Source organism: Anoplolepis gracilipes, chromosome 1, assembly GCF_047496725.1.
Source record: "Anoplolepis gracilipes chromosome 1, ASM4749672v1, whole genome shotgun sequence".
NCBI classification, from domain to species: domain Eukaryota; kingdom Metazoa; phylum Arthropoda; class Insecta; order Hymenoptera; family Formicidae; genus Anoplolepis; species Anoplolepis gracilipes.
Genome location: NC_132970.1, coordinates 24,362,832 through 24,383,698, shown reverse-complemented (window position 1 = coordinate 24,383,698; position 20,867 = coordinate 24,362,832). Strand labels below are relative to the sequence as shown.

The 20,867-nt window shown below is 28.8% G+C and overlaps 2 protein-coding genes across 2 annotated transcripts; both read left to right on the top strand.

The window, feature by feature from the left end:
- Nucleotides 1–2,227: 2,227 nt before the first annotated feature.
- Nucleotides 2,228–19,815, top strand: LOC140676581 (plasmolipin). Its single transcript, XM_072911772.1, has 4 exons — nt 2,228–2,617; nt 18,483–18,650; nt 19,111–19,218; nt 19,299–19,815. Exons 1-4 carry the CDS (start codon nt 2,444–2,446, stop codon nt 19,380–19,382), a joined length of 534 nt encoding a protein of 177 aa, XP_072767873.1. The 5' UTR covers nt 2,228–2,443; the 3' UTR covers nt 19,383–19,815.
- On the top strand, nt 13,924–17,819 carry LOC140676575 (dynein axonemal intermediate chain 3). Its single transcript, XM_072911760.1, has one exon. It carries the CDS (start codon nt 13,941–13,943, stop codon nt 16,959–16,961), a length of 3,021 nt encoding a protein of 1,006 aa, XP_072767861.1. The 5' UTR covers nt 13,924–13,940; the 3' UTR covers nt 16,962–17,819.
- Nucleotides 19,816–20,867: the final 1,052 nt, after the last annotated feature.

Sequence of the window (20,867 nt, the reverse complement as noted above, 5' to 3'; positions counted from 1 at the left end):
ATTTCAATCTGTCTTTTTCTACGTGAGCACCTACCCCCACTCCTCAACACTCGGTCTATGGACTTACTTTTGAATTGCGTTGTGCAGTTCGTACTTCAGTTTAGGTCTATGTTTAAAATCGTCTTAAGATCCCATTCAACCAATGAAGTGGCCGCATAGCATCATTTTATTGGTTGAACGAGATCTTTATTAAGACGACCTTAAATATAAGATCGGACTATATGAATATCGGTTTATGAATTCCGGCTATAGAGCTTATACTATAATGAAAAGGCCTTGCCTATATGCCAAATATAGAAGGATCGACAAAGAAGATACAGTCGGTCCTCTTATCCTATGACCCTCTTATACTACGAAACCTCTTATCCTACGACAAAAAATTCTCTCATGCTACGACCGCGAAAAAGGAATTATACCCCCACTCTCAAATTTTTGTCGTAGGATCAGAGGTTTAAGGGGAAGATTCCGGACCGAAAATGTCGTAGGATAAGAGGTCCGACTGTATATATATATATATATATATGTGTGTGTGTGTGTGTGTGTGTGTGTGTGTGTGTAATTATCTCATACTTTTTCTCTTTCTAGAAATATAAATAGGATGATAATTATATTTCTAGAATGAGTAAAAACATTTAATAAACGCACAAATATTTTATGATGTAAATATTTTCAAGACCGGTTTTGGCTCTTTATTAGTTTGCATGCAAGAACAATTTTTATGCTTCTGTTTAGCAGATGTCACGTAGAAGACTTGTATAATATATAGAAGTCTGGTAAATACGCAGAAAAGCGGGACAGCAAAAAAATACATAACTGTATGTGCAATTGTCAGTTTAATCATGATGTAAATGTAATACATACATATATGCACACACACATATATATATATTTATTTATATTTACATCATGAGTTAATAATGACAACATAATATGCATATATTAAAAATTTTTAATGAAAACAGAAAAAAAGTTTTTATTTTTGTATTTTTTATATAATATTTTTACGCGCTCTTAAAATTTTACGCCTGCGTGCGAGCACGCATTGTGTGTTTGCCAGACTCGACTCTGCATATTTTCTTAATTTACAGTGTAATGCATACTTTGTCCCAATAATGGACGAAAATCGAATAAGAAAATAAGATAAAGAAAGAATAAGTAAAAAATTAGGTTCCTCTATATTTTTAATTTCAATTTTTTAGAATAAAATTTTATATATATATATGTATATATACATATATATATATATATATATATATATATATATATATGTATATGTGTATGCATTTAAATATATGTATGCACATACATACATATTCCTGTATGCATTAATACGTATATGCGCGCATTATATATATAATTTGTATATACATATATTATACATTAAAAAAATTGTTTAAATAAAAAAATTAACAAAAAAGGAAGACTATCAACATTGGATGACAAGCGTAACGATTAACGATAGAAACGGTTGAAGAAAGATTGAGAAGTGCATGTAACATGGCGATATGCGCTTCTATTACACAAGAAATGAAAAGTGGGTAGATCACTTATGAATTAATATTTGCTAAAAGTTCAAGATATTGTATGTACATATAGAATTTTTCTCATATTAAATAACCTAACCTAAATTTGAACATATGGAAATATTTGACAAAGATTTATATGATCATTAATCATAATATTATGTGATTGCATAATATTATAATTAATAATAACATTTTCTTTTTTATAAAATAACAATAAAGATTGATTGCTATAATTGTTGCTTTATTTATACTGATATATTATAAGTCTACAATACAAAATCTTAACATTATATATACACACATTACGCGCACACACACACACACACGCGCGCGCGCGCGCGCGCACATACACACGCACGCACGCACGCACGCACACACACACATATATATATATATATATAATTTGAAGAATAAATATAATTAAAGATTTTATCTTAAATTCTTTATAAATATTAAAACAATGATATATACTTTCATTTATATTTAATTTTTCAAATTTTAATTAATATTATTTATTATATTTTATTATATGGTAATGGTAATATCTATATGACAACCTAAACCAAAAGATCTGTTAAATTTGACAAAATTCTACTTTGTCTCGATTGATCCAGCACTGTGCTGTGTAGCAGCAGTGTAATATAGTGGGAGAGAAAGAATAGAGAGCGGCTCCGGCACTGTTTATATCGTTTATACCGTAGGTAGTGCGCAGTGGTAAAAGCCTCCGTACGTACGGGCTGTGGTGAACATACAACAGGTGTCCCGCAATCGTCTCTTCTGTGATACCGGTTCGGTTCTCCATTTTGCTCTCCCATCTGTTTATTCTTTGCCTTTCATTCCGGGACGAGTTAACAGCGAGTTACAGCCGAGCGTGAACGCGAGTGTGTGCTGAACCCAAGTGTGCGGATCGACGTAATATGATGTCGGAGACCGTGGTGACGATGGATGGTTCCAGCAACAACGCCAGCAATAATCCACGACAGGTACCGACGGTGAAGACGGAACCAGGTCAACCGAACCCTCTTGCTGGCATCAGGTTGAATGTGGCTTATTTCAAGACTATACCCGGTATCCTCAAGTTAGTACAGCTGGTAAGCATGCGGCTCATTTTTACTGTTTATTCGATCCATCATTGTCGTGTAGTATATGTAAGTATATGTCAAGAGATGAGAGAGCTAGACGTTTCCGTGCTAACAGCCTATTAAATTGGCACATCTAGTTTGACAATAAATTAATTGCTACGCTTAAGTGTTGCTCAATGAAATTTTCGGAACATTGAGAAAATAATGTTGTAATTGTATGACCTTTGATTGCCATGTCACTCTCTTTGAAGATAGGATAGAACGCAGGTCACGTACAGTATGTAGATATCATAATAAATAAATCGTAGCAAGTTTTTTTTATTTTAGTGCTTAAAATAATAATAAAAAGCTAGTGAAATTTAAATTTGATAATATCTGTTGTGATATTATATTGTGCTTTAAAATATTATCTCGATTGTAGAGAAAATATATTAATATATTATTTTATATACTATATACTAATATATTATTTTATTTTCCATGTTCACATACACAAATATTATAAAATTATATAAATTAGAAATAAATTAATATTATATATTACACACATATACACACACACACACACACACACACACACACACACACACACATATTTATTTATTTGTTTAAGTTTTCAAAAATTTGAAAGCTTACTTCTAATAAGTTTTTTTAATGGATTTTTAATCAATTAAATAAATCTAAAAATTTATTGATAAAATTATGCATGCATAATCTGAAGACTTTTGTGACTAATATAAAAAATATTCAATAACTTTTTCAAGATATATATTTTAAGAAGATATGAATATTTCTCTGACAATGAGAGATTTTTATCGTTTAAAAATAATAATCTCTAGTAATATAGAGAGTATGAAATTGTTTTTATATATAACGGTATATTGCCACACTGTAATTGCTGTTTCTATATACCTTTCTTAATTCAAGTATATAGATTCTCTATTTTCAGCTTTTAGATTTAGTTTACGTACATATACTTGACGCTTATCACGTAATGGTTAATAATAGAAACTTTAAAGTCACTAGGTATATTTTTGTAACACCCTGTAGCAATCTTTGATACATTATGGATATAGTCATAAGATAATCAGAGAGCCAGGAAACTGACAATTTTGTGATAAATTGTATACATTCTCTTTCATTTTTAAATTATATAAACTGTAAAATATAAGTATAAGAATAAATATAATTAAAAAAATAATATATATATATATATATATATATATATATATATATATATATATGTAGAATATATATATGCGTGTGTGTGTGTGTGTGTATTTTAATGAGTATAAATATCTATAACTATTATACTGTATTTAATGTTGCCAATTGGCAACGCTTTATTATTGAACACACGAGATTCAAGATTAGATTGCTCGACACAAAAGAGTTTCTCGCTTTTGTTTTTGCAGATTTTCTCTTTTTGTTGTTCCATTTTGGAATATCGCCAAACATCAAATCATCGTAAAAATCTCATTTCATGTTCTTCTTTAGTATGTTTAGTAGTGGCATCAACAACAACTCGATCAACAAGAATTCGAACGAATGAGGAAAACATTTTAGAAAGGCTTCTCTTATTTATATTCAAAGAAATTTTATCTTGTACGCTGAAATAATGTTACGTAACGCTGTATCTACACGTTTTATTCACAATTTTACGCTTTTGTGGTGATTTATAAAATTTGACCGATTCGATCATTATATTACAATACGCAAAATATTCACATCAGAATATGATATTTTGTTTCGTGATCTTTTCGATTGCGATATTTTAATATTTAATCTTATGCTTTTCTTTCTTGTACATATGTGTCAAATATTTTCGATATCCTCCATCTGTAGAGAATCTTTTTTTCTACGTAATTGATGCACTTTGCTAAAATAAAATGTGTCTACTTACAATATAATAAAAATGAAATATTATAGAATTATTAAATATAAGATTGTTTATTGCCAACAAGAGAAAATCTGAAAGTTAATGTTTTCATATGACTGTGTTATATGTGTTTTTACCGCTAATTCAATGATTAAGCTATACTATTATATTAATCATTTGCGCATAGATTATTATGTTTTTTTATGATTCCAATTTTTTAAATTTTGTTACTGCGATGTCTATTAAAAGGTTAACGACTGTTTGATACTTTCACTAGTTTTCAGCACTGAAATAATATCGTTTGCACTTAAGCGTCACTCTAATAGCAGAAATATGCCAAGGACTAGTCGCATACTGCCTACTTACTGTACAAACGTACATTAAGTATATGGTCAGAAACGTCATGACTTTGATAAAGTTATTGATTACGTTTTTAACTTTTATAACAATTGAATTAGAAAAAATTAGAAAAATTGATTTATTTACATAATTAGGACCACGATAGTTTTTATGAGAAAATTTAACTTTCTCAACAGTCTCGATCTGAATATTTGTGTGTAATCGCGATGATTATGGAAAATAGTTACCGCTCAATAAAACTCTGATTTAAAAGACCTAAAGTAATCATAAAAGTTATTTTTACTTTATTTTAAGCACAAAACTTCATATGTTATAACTTTTGATAGAGAGAGAGAGAGAGAGAGAGAGAGAGAGAGAGAGAGAGAGAGGAGAGAGAGAGAGAGAGAGAGAGAGAGAGAGAGAGAGAGAGAGAGAGAGAGAGAGAGAGAGAGAGAGAGAGAGAGAGAGAGAGAGAGAGAGAGAGAGAGAGAGAGAGAGAGCAGAATTTAATATTCTTGTATTTTTGCTGTATCAAAATGTCTGCGTACAATCTCCAAACTATTATTTGAATATCTATTCAAGAAAGAAGTTGTGTTTAACTTTACTATAATTTTTTCATTTCTTGTGCTTTCGTTTGTTCTATTTTAATTTACAACTATTCAGTTTATTGCTGTTTATTATAATGAAATTTATTCTTAAAAAAATTTACATATTCCGAGTATTGTAATTTTTCTTTTTCAACCGAAAAGTGTACTGTTAATCCGAGATGATTTTCGATTAAAAATCTTTTTTTTTCTACTTCTTTCTCTCTAAGCTTATACCATATTTATTAAAAGTATCAAGTAAAGAAGGGGGAGAAAAAAAGAATAAAAATAAATAATATTTCACGGCATCTTTCCAATAAATCTGAAAGTATTGTACATATTTACTACATGTACATACACGCATCATGGTGTTGCGCGGCTAGCTTATACCGTTGAATACCTGTAGTGGCATAACGGCATAACGGTATTCTTCTTACGGAGCAGTTAACAAAATACTTTATCTTTGCCAGATAGAAAAGATGACGTTTGATCACAACATTACATTAGTTAATTTATCTGAAATTATTTTAAATAATATTTGTAATTATGATTGACTTTGCAAATTTTTTCATGATTAATTCGTAAATAATCTAATTCTTTAAATACAATATTTATTACAAATATTTTTATTAAGCTACTGTACGTAAAAAAAAAGAATATATAATATCTATGTGTTTTATTATATACTTATTTTACAATAGTAGACTAGAAAGATAACGAAAACCTTTAATTTTCACAAAGATATGATAATTATATTTAAGGAATATTTTTTAAAATTATTGTAAATTGTTCTGTCTTTCTCAATTCGAAGTAATAATGTTTGGGAAAAATACATATTATGAGGACAGTGCTTATGCAAAAAATTATTAATATACATTATATTACTGCAGCGTGATGTATATTAACATTACGTGTATGTCATATGCAACTTTGTTACGAAACATTTACGTATTTTTATTCGAATACATTTTCTTATCATCAGAGATAACATCATATTGTTAGCTCTGATACCATTAGAGAAGATCAGGTCAGCGACTATGATTTTGATTTGATTTTTTTTATTTAAAATTTAGACAATGTGTCTTTACAATCCTCACTTTCTTACGAGTAAGTGCAAGGTTGCATATTATTTACGATCGATAAAAGTAAGAATGTATATTGATCTCTGACGCGATATAATTCTTATAATAGCATACGTGGCTTTACACAGTCGGTGACACTTGTGCCGGGAACAATAAAAGACATAATAATGAATGCGTTTGAAAGTTTTCCAAATTTCTGCTATTGAACTAGAATTGCGACATATACAAGAGGTTGTATATATCTAATAAAATTTTATTCCTTTAAGATTTTATTATAATAGATGCGGTTTTTAATATTCAATCAATTAAATTTAAATAACTTCGAAATTGAAAACAATATATAACTTTAATATTTTACTTTGTTAAAAAATGGTTAAAATACATATCATATGATATAAAATATTAAATTGATTTTTATTTATCATTTATGCTGTTTAAGCATAATTTATGCATTATAATTAAAATACTTATAAAAATTATTTTCTTTTGTCTCACTAATGAGTTCGATTATTCTATGAGAATATTCTGATCGATAATGAAAATCTAGAATATTATCGACTCGATTTATTTTTATTTTTGTTTTGTCTTTTCCCAAACTTTTCTTTAAGCTAATTACTATTTTAAACGAAAAATCCATGTTAATTTGTCACTGATATATCCCTTACATTATATATTTTAAAATAATTAAAAATTGCGAAAAAAACAAAGTTGTGGGAATTTAAAATGGATATCAACAATATATATATAGAAATATATAATATATATATATATATATATATATATATATATATATATATATATATATATAGAAATTACAATTTTATGTTAATGATAATATCAAATATGAAGTATAGAAAATCGTGGGGAGGAGGGAAGGAGGGGCTGACGAGTAACTGATTACCGAGATGAAGTGATGATCTGTTTCCTATTTACAGGTAAAGAAAATTTGACACAGTTATGATTGAAAAAGATTAAAAATATTTAATGCATAATGATGCACTTTTTTAAAGAGAGATTCAAGAATATAAACTTTATATTCTTTAGGTAATTTTATTTTAATGGAAATTTAACTTATTGTTAGAATTCATCGTAATATTTAATTTTGAATATAAAAAAAAAAATTACACAACATATGTAGTGATCTCTAATGAAATATTTTCTAACATTTGGCTTTTAGATTGATTAAAAACAGACTTTATAATGTTAAAAATCTAAGAAATGTTTGAATTTGAGAGCTTATATACAAGAAAGAAAGTGTTTTGAAAATTTTTATAGCTTTTTTATAAAATCTTTACTGTAAATTACATTCTTAAAAATTGCGAGTATAACGGCTTTGTCAAATTTAAAAATCGATTATAAACGACACACATAACGATTATTTGAATTATTTTCTAAATAACGCTAAATAAAGAGTTCTTTCAAAAATTGTGCAAAAAAAACGAAATAATATGGAAGAGTTAGCAGTTACAGTTAGAATCGCAAAACAGTTAATATTATTATAACACGATAATATCGAATTTTGGTCTGGAAAAAAACGGCGGGAATTTAGTAGCAAAGAAAAACTGGTTTACGCTAACAAGCGATTGGGCGTGTAACGAACGAGAGTTTGAACAGCGGTGAATTCGATGTTACTCATTTCACTATGCTAGATTGCACGCGATGACCATACATGTTCATCCAGACGACGGCGACGGGGCGACGGGTACCATACGGAGAGCGTCCCACATACTCGGTACCATCACCGCCGCGCCGACATTACGGTGACAACGATATCGGAATGTCTTATTGAGGATGTGTCCTTTGATTTTTCGATCATCTTGTCACGAGTTTGAAAAACACGTCACTACCGGATGTTCGCGTATTTACATCAAACTACGTAATTGTCTGACCGAAAAGACCTCATCTAGAAGAAGTTGAATATATAATTGGATTTAAAGCGAAAGAGTGCAAAAGAGATGTACGTAATATTGATGCGTATGAGATGAATAAGCTGCTAATAGTGTCAGATAGTTGTTCTTATTGCGTATATCAAGTTTGATTCCACAATTGTCGATCTTATAAATTGATTTAATCTTCTTATTTGATGTTTATACATACTTACACGTATATTATACTTGATGGCTTTTCGTGGACTGTTGCCAGCAAATAATAGTCGAAATTAAAAACATGTAGAAATGTAATTCTACATAAAAAGATCCATCTATATTTAAATAATCCTACAAGATGTACATGTAATACTTGAAAAAATTTTTGTTTATTAATTAAAAGACACAGTTGAAATATGACACTAAACTATAGAATTTAGTGATCTTTATTTTTCTTAAACAAAATATTGTTAAAATATACAGTGTTTTATATAATAAAATTATATAATTTGTCTTGCTGTGTATGTAAAATTTTACACAATACATTTGTAAAAACTCGTTTACTAATGGAAAGTAAGATTGTGGTTGAACAATATCGCGCAGGAAGAAACATATCCATGCGCTCAAATGCATAAAGTCGGTGTAAATATTCCTTGACGTTTATCCTTGACAATAATAGTTACTTTATTACTATTTAAATATGCATTGTGTAATCGGAACAATCGTATTACTTACACGTCGCTAGTTTACCATAATTAAAAATTAGTTAATCAGAGAATTGGTAACAGCAAGTAAATAAAAAATTATATATTGTATAAATAGTTATATAAAAATCATTTGCAAAACACAGTATTTTGCACTTTTAAGCTTTTTTTTATTTTTTTTTTGTTCCTTTTGCTTCTAATGTTCGTAGATATTTTTTGTATCAAGATAGAAAGAAAAAACTTTTATATTTTTAACATAACTTAAGATAAATAATGTTGTTAGATCGCAATCATTGATAATATATTAATGAAACTTAATTGTCATAGAGATTATGTACAAATCGTTACGAGCTTAATAATTATCACTCATGAAATTGGGTTGCTGAATCCTTGGACTATAATAATTAATACCTGGAACCATCATGAAATTGCGTGCAAAATAGAAGCAATCATATCATATACTACTTTGCTGGCATAACAATGTTGTATAATGTATCATCGATATACTTATGTCATACCTATTTACGTATCCGTATACACATAAATGGAAATAGGCTGCAAATCATGTACAAATCATATACAACAAAAATAAATGACTTTTTTTTATTGGCATTGCGATACAAATAACACCAGCTATTATAATTAATGTCACAATATATGTTGGATAATATTCAAACATTTTCTTTAAGGATTCTAAATTATTCTTTATATAATGTTTCAAAAACAGTAGTACGATGCCAAGAGTTAATTTAACGAAATATTTTAAACTTGTACTATTTAAAAATATTTAATAAAATAAAATTTATATATATATATATATATATATGTATATATATATATATGTATATATATATATATATTTATATAATATAAATTATGTATAATGCATAATTTGACGAACTATGACGCGTCCTTTTTTCGATTATAGGAAGAATATTGTTTTGATTTTGTACGGTTGTGTTATCTAGTTGAAAGTTCGCGGAGAAATTGAATTGATTTTATTGTTATCGAGACGAAAAGAATGCACGGGCAATTAAATTCTAACTTTTATTTTGAAAAGTTGTACGTGTAAATTGTCACAAGTATAAATTATTTTATACCACACGAATATATGCGCGTGCGCGCGTCCACGGACATACACATTTGTTAGATACATTACTAAATAAATATATAAAAATTGTATTGCAATGCAATTCATGTCCATTTTCGAACATTTACAGTTATTGTAGTTATTGTTGCAGCAATTACAATTATTAATACTAGTAGTGAATCTTTGGTATTTATTTTTGAAATTACAAATACAAATTTGTATAGAAATGTGAGACACAAGACAATTTTGAGATAGGATTTAACGTAAATTTTAAACGTTAAGTTTTAAACGTAAGTTTCAAATTTAAAAATTTATTTTAACGAGCTAAAATTGCAATTGTTCTTCTTTTCGTTCTTTTATTAAGACACTTTCGCACGATATTACCATACACGTAACGCATCGATCTACTTGAAGGGTTAATATATTGGTCAGGGTAACGCTTGTACGTTACTCCCCCATGTATAATCGACTCTTGTTAGCGGTGAGAAGCCATCGTGTGAAAAATTGTACGAGTTGAGATGTGAAAAGTATTTTGATTAATGAGGATGTTATGTTTGAAAATAATTTCGTGAAAATTCTGCAATTTTTCTGGTCTTTCAATATTTATATTTTAAGTTTTTTACTACGTACTTACATTTGATAATAAAAAAGGCTTAAAATTAAAGTTATCTCAATCAAGAAACTAATTTTAAGTTAACATTATTTCAATTTTATTTTGAAAAAATATTAATTTTTAAGTGAAAGTTACTTATTTTTTTCTTTAGAAAGATTATACTTTTTAATTATTCTTTTGAAAACAGACGTAATCACATATAATCTTTATCTTTCTTTTCAATGAAAATTCTGCAGAATTATTGAACAACAGTCCCGTCTACTATGAATTGTACAATCAATGTGTACTATACTATAAAAAGAGAAAAAGAAAGGATTATTCTTGTACTATTATATAATACTATGTCTTTTGTTCCATCTGTAGATCGACATGCGAATGTGTAGATCAGCATGCAAGCGAATCAGCTGCACAAATTATGTACCACGATAATTGCGCGCAGTTCGGATTATGTTAAAGACCTATATAGAATGCGCATTTTCTATCTTTCCCATTATAAAAAAAATATCTCGAAAATAGAAAGAAGTAGATGCTGTTAAACTTTATTCTATCTTTTCCGCATTTTCCCATTTTTTGCTTAAAAAGATGTGTAATAACTTTTATAGTGAAGATATAATTGTTTTTAAAGATTTTTCTCATTCATTTACCGTGATAGAGCAAATCAATTTCCTTAGATTCCATCAAATTCGACAATTTCTTTACGCTAGACACATGGAAAAAAGTTTTAGCTGATAATTTATTATTGTATATCATATATAATTATTATTTATTGTTAAATTATGATCGGACTACAAACTTTGTTTTATCAATTTTTATTGGACTTTTTCTTTGCGACAATATATACCTAATTAAAAAAAGAAAGAAAATATGTGACTTTTTACATGTTTTTTGACGATTTGTTGTAAGAAAAAGTAGGGGTAAGAAAAAAAACAATAATAGCATTCAAAAGGACTAACTTTTAACTTTCCAGTGCCTTTTTATGGAATGATATACGTTGATTTTTCCACGAGTAATAAGTAATCATAGTCAAAAGTGACTATTTTTGTTCAATTTTCGATAATTGGGTCAAAAAATATCATAGCGACTTACGACCACTCAAATTAAAAAGAAAAGATCTTGCTATAAGATGCAAGAAACAGAAATTTTTCATGATTTTCATTACGCTTAGGTGTAACGTAGCAAAGTCGTATAAAAAATTGTTATTTTGACGGATCGAGCTTTATCATTGCCGTTTTGTAAAAAAATTGAAATCCGCAAAAGGCATTTGAAAGAAAAAATTTAAATCGTTAAAATGCTTTTTTGGTAATTAAAATGAAATGATTTTTCGCAGAGTTACAATGCTGGTATATATACTATTCGCAAGAATTAAGGAATCAAGAAACATTATTTAAAAAAAGAATTTTTGAAGCATTGTAAAACTCTGTGAAAAATCTCATTTTAATTATCAAAAAAGCATTTTAAACGTACATTACTTTGCAAAAAAATATTGAAAAGTTAAAAGGTAGCCCTTTTGAAAGCTATTACCGTTTTTTCTTCGCTCTACTTTTTCTGACAACAAATCGTCAAAAAGAAACAAAAGAAAAAGTAACGAAAAAAAAAGATAACCAAGTTTTTTAATTTTTTATTATATATCAACAAATATTTTAAAGAAAATTGCATAATTTTGCGAAGCATGCAACATTATTTTCTTTTGTATGCGCAGTTACAGTTAAATGATCTTACTAGTAACAGTTTACATCTACTTCACACGTCTATTTATTAACGATGTTGTGTAATTACACATCATTGACTAATTAATTAAAATTATAAATAACTGTCAGTAAAGTCAGTAGATGTGGATTACTGAGATTTTTCATTAACGATGTGGTAGGCGACGTCTATTATTATCTTTATGTCATATATGTTATTTTACTTATTCTACGTAATTGAGAGCAGATCTTTATTAAAAACATATGTATCTTTCTTACTTCTTCGTACAAAATAATGTTGCAACATTATAGCGCTCTTTATTTTGATAAATTATATATTATCAGTTATCAATATATATTAATATTTTTAAAATATGTGTAAAATAATAAAAAGAATTTAAATATCTTACACAAATATCTAAATCTTACATTTATTTGTGGTATAAAATATTAGTTATATTACAATATTGTGCAATATTTGTTGCGTTAGATTAATATTTTGTAATATTTATGTATGTACTACCTCAAATTGTGTTTTGAATTATCAGAATAGATATTACGCTACACAAATATGTATATATATATGTATATATATATATATATATATATATATATATATATATATATACACATACAAATATATAAGACACACACACGCACACACGCGCACGCACACACACACACACACACACACGCACACGCACACGCACACGCACACGCACACACACACACATCTATACGCGTGAATCATGAAACTGATTAATATTGATGATCTTTATTAGAGAAGCTTTAATCAATCCTTGAACATGAACCCATAATATGACTTGTGTAACATTCCACAGTGTATAATCGAATCAATAATGTGATCATCGTAAAGAAAAAATGATGTTCAAATACATTTTAACTATTTTTAGAAATGAGTTAAAGATCTTGTCTAGAATCGCCATTTTTCTTAGATTACTACTAATTTTTGTTGCAATAAAAATAACAACATCTTAAAAATTGTAATACAAAATTATTTATACATGAATTTTTTATATTTTTGAGATAGATGCATAAACATTGAGAAGTTACAAAATTTTAATTTATTTTGAAATAAAATACATATAAAAGAAAATTTTTATAAAAAAACCCATTCACACACGCGCACACGCACACCCACATCCACACCCACACCCACACCCACACCTACACCCACACCCACACCCACACACACGCACACGCACACGCACACGCACACACGCACAAACACAATCAATTACTTTTTGTAGTTTGTATAATTGTTTTACTTGTATAATATTGGGCTTTGTATAATTATTTTAACACAAAAAAGCTTTTTATATTTTAAAAATTGTATGTGTATGTATTTAGAAAAATTTGCTTTAGTATATATATATATATATACTAAAGCAAATTTATATATATATATATATATATAATATTCTGTTTTCTTTCACAAAAATTAAAAGAGCTTCTTGGAAACCACAAGAAATGGCATTGTTTGATCAATATCGTAAACTGTTTGTGGCTAAACTGCCCTCAAAACGATTATTAAATCATTTGTCATTACGAGCCACGAGAAGGATGTTGAAAAAAGTGGTCAAATACCGATCGAGTTGGATTTTACATGACGAAAATATCGAAAATGTGCAGCACATTAGCTTAGCTCCTGAGGTTCAACAAGAACTAGGTTGTTTGGTTGGCAAGCATGTATTTCTCGAATATCCTTGGGCTTATGTGTCGCGAGAAACTGTTTTGAAATTCGCTAATGTAACAGGCTCATCGTTAGAGCCATATCGAGACAAGATTGAAACTTATAATAGCGATACTTTTCTCGTGGGTTATTCATCAACTCAATTGATTGCACGTGACTTTGTCATCTGTTTGACGGAGGATGCAAAATCAATGATAGTGAAAAGGAACATTGATATTAGCAAGAGAATCCGGAGTGAAATTATTCAGAAAATCAGAAAAACCGGCAGATCCTGGAAGTCTCTTGGAAGTGAAGTGGAATTAGATGTGAGTTTGATCAGAAATACAAGAGAATTCTTTGAAATGCAAGTATGCTTTCCAATCAAGTCTTTGGGCTTAAATCGAAGTCTTTGTAACAGAATTTTTTCGGAGAAATCTTGGGATAGTTACGTAGAATTAATTCCTTACGAAAGATTCGAAAATATCGAGAAAAAATGCATTTCTAGGATAATCCAAACACACTTCGGGCCTCGAGAAATTCAAGTGCAAACTTATCCCGGTTATCCCAAGAACGCCTGGACTCAATATATCTACGAAGATACTCTAGGGCTGGATGCTGATAATGATGAATTTGAAGAGAAGGAAAAAGAATCAGTTGAGGAGAAATTGGAGGAATTTGAAGAAAAGAGAGAAAGCGAAGAATCTAAAGAGATGTCTGATGTCAAGGCGGAAAAGGAGCTAATGGAGAAAAAAAATGTATTGGCACTGTTTTTAAAAGATCATGCACAAGTAATGATTGATGCTGTATGCTATAATACAGTCGTAAATGTACACGTAGATGATATCGAAGCACTTACGCGGCAAGAGTTGGAGATAACTCAGCTGCGAGATAAGATTACTTACGTAGAACGATTCTCTCTTGTTGATTTGCGCTTGACGATGGGTAAGGTTATTTCCGACGTTTCCTGGCATCCGTGTCTCATCGATTACGTGGCCATTTCCTATGTACCATTACGCAAAAAAATTATGCAATTTTCGTCAGATATCGAATATAACTTTGTGTCAAAAACGGACCCAACGGTATTATTATGGTCTCTCACTGATTCTCTTCAGCCACGCCTATTATTGCAATGTGACCAGGACATTCAATGTATCTCCTTTTGCCCGACGAATGGTGACTTTGTAATTGGCGGTTCTATATCAGGACAAATAGTCATTTGGAATATTCATGAACCAATAGAAAATCAAACAACCATCAAGCTCGAATTTTGCATTCAAGATGTTGTACCAGTAGCAGCAGTGTCTGATCGAAATCATTCGCACGAATTGCCAATTCGTCAGATACAATGGGTTCCTGATAATTACAGGATAGAGCCATCTGGAAAACTAACGAAATTGTCTACTTGTTCGAGCTGTCAATTTATGACGATTTCCGAGGACGGTATTGTTGCTATTTGGGATCTTTTGAGATACTCCATTATCTTCCAGCTGAAGCCAAGTGATTACAAAGATCTTGGTGATGAACTTTTTCGACCGACGTATCGTTTAAATGTTCGACCTTATAACGATTCAATTTTCACACCTCTTTATTTGTATTTTCCATCAATCAGCGTTTTTCAAGAAGGCGATAAACAACATAATGAATTGAATATAACGGATAAAGACAACACGAAGAGATTTTGGATCGGCACGGCGCAAGGACATTTCGCTTGCTGCACCTGGGAAAGTCAGTTCGACATAGAAACGTCCGGTGTAAACGAGTGCAAGCTTCTAGATTGCACTTCCGCGCACGACGGTCCCGTTGCATCGATTCTACGATCCCCGCATTTTTCGGACATTCTGCTGACGATAGGCGGCCATGTTTTTGCTATTTGGAAAGATGATTACTTAAATTTTCCAGTGTTCAGACGAAAATCCAATTGCGTATATACCGCATGTTGTTGGAGTAATCGTCCGGGAACTTTCCTAATGGGTACTAGTCTAGGCGATCTGGAGGTTTGGGATATCGAAAAGAAGGCAAACAAGCCTGTGCTCACGCAGACTATCTCCAGAGAACCGATAATTCTTTTGTCACTTCAGGGATTGTGTAAACAAGATTTTAAACTGATTGGTGTTGGTGATTGCAACAGTGCTTTTCGTATTTTTGAGGAACCAGCGGAGATTAAGGATGATATACTTGAAAAAGTGGACTGGTTTGAAGAATATGTATGGAGGGAAGTAAGAAGAAAAAAAATGTTTTCTGCGTGGCAGAACGATTTTCTTCAGAACGACGTGACTATTGTTGCTAGAAGGCAAGCGAGAGCGGATGAAGAACGCAGATTAAAACTCGAAATGACAAGGCTAAAACTTCACAAAGAGCACGAGGAACGATTAAGATTGGAAGCTGAAGAGAAAGTACGCAAAGTGCCAAAATCTAAAGATGTTATGTGGAAACTGTACCAGCAAGGAAGAATGAAAAAGGTTCTTTTAGAGAAGAAGAAATTTGTGCCACAAGAATTGGAAGAAAAAAGATTGCCATTAATTCGTTTAACTGAAGAGAGAAATCTAAAAATGAACAAAGGAAGAAATGAAGTTACATTTCGAGACAAATATTTTAACGATTTTCTTTCTCTCGAATTTCCTGATTACGATCACGATTTGGAAAAAAGAGGCCAAAATTTAACACAAAGACATGAAATGGTAGAGAACGAAAAGATAATTAATATATACTTACAAGAATTTTATAAAATCAGAGATGAGACGCGACGGATAATAGCAGAGAAACCAGTTTCAAAATTTGCCTGGAATACTTGCATAAAGAAAGGAAAGAAAAGGCTATAAAATGTAAAGAATTTGTAAATGCAAAATTTGAAAAATTTTCTTAAGCCTTGTGCTCACGATGATAGAATTTGATCCGAGATCTCAGTCCGAGAAATGTATAGGCAATAAAATTGCAGCTTTTCCGTGAAAACTACAAACTGATTGGCTACACATTTCTGGAAAGTAGAACGTGGACACAGGCCTCAAGAGAAGTGATTTAAAGTTTGCTGATAATTTAAGTTATGTAAATTGATAAGATATGTAATTCGACAAGAAAATTGGAAAATTTTTTGAGGTTGTACATATGTATAACTTATTTTATATATATAATTGTAAAATTAATAATTTATAAAACTTTTAAATAAAACTAATAACATGAAGGAAAAAGGCGAGAAGCAAGAGGAACTAGCGCAGGGTATGAGAGCGCAAATAAAAGCTCAAGTTTTTTTAATAAACAAGAACGCATTTATTTGAACGTTTCGGTCATCTTCGGATCATCTTTAACAATACAACATAAGAATATACAATATAATTATATAACACATTAAAACACTTAAGAGTACGCAGATACGTAAAATGTAATAAGTTTTTTACTGATTCCAAACTTTACGAACAAAAATAATGCGTGCTCAAATGCACTTCCCAATATTACGGTATAATAGCAAAAGTGATATAAAAAACAATAGGAACCAGAAAGAAACTCATCATAGATCTCAAACGCAATATATACATAATTGTGACAAAGCACACACAACCGTCGTTTAACCCGTCAACGCACAAGTGAAAATGATAACTGTATACATACATATATTGTGCAATGGATATAAATATATGTGTGTATGTTATATTAAAATCGTGATTAAATTAATTGAATTAATATTGACATAACATTAATAATTTGAGAAATAACATTATATATTACAGTATTGAATAAAGTCAATAAAGTATTGAAAAAGTATCAAGTAGTATTATAGTATATATAAAAAAATAAATTAAATGTTCTAGAAATTAATTAAAGTAACGAAAAAATATTTCTAGAAATCAATTAAAGAAGCAAATTATTCCGTGTAAAATAGATGTACTTTAGATTTGTTTTGATAATTCAATCTAATTAAATCGATTTTATTACATAATGTAGCATAAACAGCGAAAATAGTCTTGTAATAAAAGGCAGTTTTCTTGTTACATAAATAGATATATGTACAACAAATAAAAAATAAATTTTAATTTTTTTAACATTTTCGTATTTTACTTTAATTCTAACATTTTTTAGAAATGTTTTACTTTTCATTACTTTTTACTAGTCAAAAAAAATTATAATCACCGTATAATTATTTATTTTGTATATACATATAATGTTAATCGAAATTTGAATTTGTGAAAGTTGAATGCAATTAACTCGATATAAATGCTCATCTTTATTATTTAAATAAAAAATTGTTTTGTTGATATTACAATTATGAAAAATATTTATTTGTTTGTGAAATTAATTTTACATATTGTGGCTAATGAAGGACTAATAAAAGGTGATACATTTTCCAGGGTTTGGGCATAATATGTATGGCATGCGCATCTCCTGCGTATATAGGAGCGACACATTGGTTTCTGTTCGTTGCTGTAACATCCTTCATATCTACACTTATATGGTGCGCCGTGTATTTTCTGTCTCTCCGGGAAGTACTTAAAGTACCCATCAACTGGATATTAACTGTAAGTGAAAATTGTGAAAAAAGTTATAGAATTATTCAAAATGTACATATAACTTTGAAGCTTTTTTTGATCAGTGTTCTGTTGTATATTATTTTATTTAATTAAAAATTATTTAATCTCTTATTTCATTTATTTATTTGACTTTTATTAGAAATAAATAATTTAATCTTTTAAAAATTTCTAAGAATATTAATGTATTTATTAAAGATATGTACAATATTATTTTTAATATTTTTTTAATAATTTTTTTTCCGTGAAAAAAATGTGACCTTTAATATATTACTTTTTTATTTTTAACCAATATATATATATATATATATATATATATATATATATATATATGTATGTGTGTGTGTGTGTGTGTGTGTGTGTATTTATTTATTTATTTATTGATAAAATTGATTTTAAGAAGTGGTATAAGGTATATGTTGAATTGTACAAAATAATTATATTTTTTCAGGAACTTCTAAATACGTCTATAAAAGCCGTACTTTACATGATTGCATTTATCGCCCAGTTGTCGGCTTGGACAGCTTACAGAGCTTCATCATCGAACATTGCTGCTGGAGTGAGGCCTATTATTAAAATATTAATAATTGAAAAGATTTTATTCTTAAAAAAAATACATAAATTCAACACTATTTATAGATATTTGGAATCTTTAATACAATTGCATACGCCGCCGGAGCTTATTTCCTATACATCGAATGGAAGAACACTAATACACAATGAATATTGAGCTACAGAGAAGCCAGGTACTTGAAGAGCATACAACATCAATAATTGCCATGACTATGATCGTGACTTCTCGTCCGTCTAAAATAAAGATTTTGGCATAATAAGATTGTGTTCGACATGAATATCAGCGCTGGGAGGAGCGGCTTAAAACTAGTCCGGCGAGATCCTTCTCAGATCGTGTATAGCTTAAAGGAAGACTTTGTACAAATGTGCCTTAAAATTAATTATTTCTCGTGATTGTCATAGTTAGAACAAAACCCACTGTTGCTTTGAGAAGGATCGATGAAGTCGCAGAAACGAATGAGGTGTGCTACATTCAAGATACTGTATATCTGAAGACAATTATATTGCACTCACAAAATCTTGTACAAAATCATTGAACACGTGCATCTGTAATTTTAAATCTAAATTTATATAACATAAATAAGTAACATTTATATTTTTTTTAGTCATTCTATTTAGAATGAAGAGAATATGAAAGAAAAAAAACATATATATATATATATATATATATATATATATATATATATTTTTTTATATAAAAATTTCAATATTTCTATATATTTCTAATATTTCTATATATTCTATATGACATATGGTTAGTTAAATATTACAAATTTAACTTGTTTATTAATGAAAAAATAAGTATACGTCTTTAGATAACTTACACAATATGGTGTATTATAGATAATAAATTATATTTTGTGACGGATAATATTCATTATTTCACAATTTTCCATACAAACGTTATTGTACTTCCGTCCTTATTAATATTTACTTGAAATTATAGTTAAAGAATTTTAGATATTATTTTATTATATAATAAATAGAATTTTTATAGTATTTAATATTACAGGTATATACCTAATATTACAGATAAATTTAATTTTTGTTAAACGTTTTTTAAGCAAAATTTTTGTTGAATTATTTGTGAGATATTGTTTGTACTTTGTACTTTGACCATATAATCTTTCGAAGAACGATAAAATAAATAAAGTAAATGTTTGGGTTAACTTATATCTACCAAATAAGATAAATGTTCGGATTACTTATACTTCAGGGATTATTTTCATTTTTAAATTATATTGTAGAGGATACATTCTTAAGTAACACACTATGAATTTTACGACCCTCTCTTTTGGTTCCTGATACGCGATTTTAAAATATTATATTTTCGTACTTACTTAATTTTTTCGTTATATCTTACTTGTATTTATATTTTTTTGTTTACATTTGCTCGTTATTGTGTATCATTGTCAAAACTGTGCAGGGAAAAAATATTATGCTAGATATTTAGTAGAATTTTTATTCAAACGTTCATTATTTTTAATAAATATATTGAATTTTTTAACAGTATAGCAGAATTATGTCATATTCTCTAAATTGAATATGTGAATTGAATAAAAAATAGATATAATTTAATAAGATATAAAAAACTGCAATTTTTTTCATTTAACCTGAATACTTTATTAAGAAAGT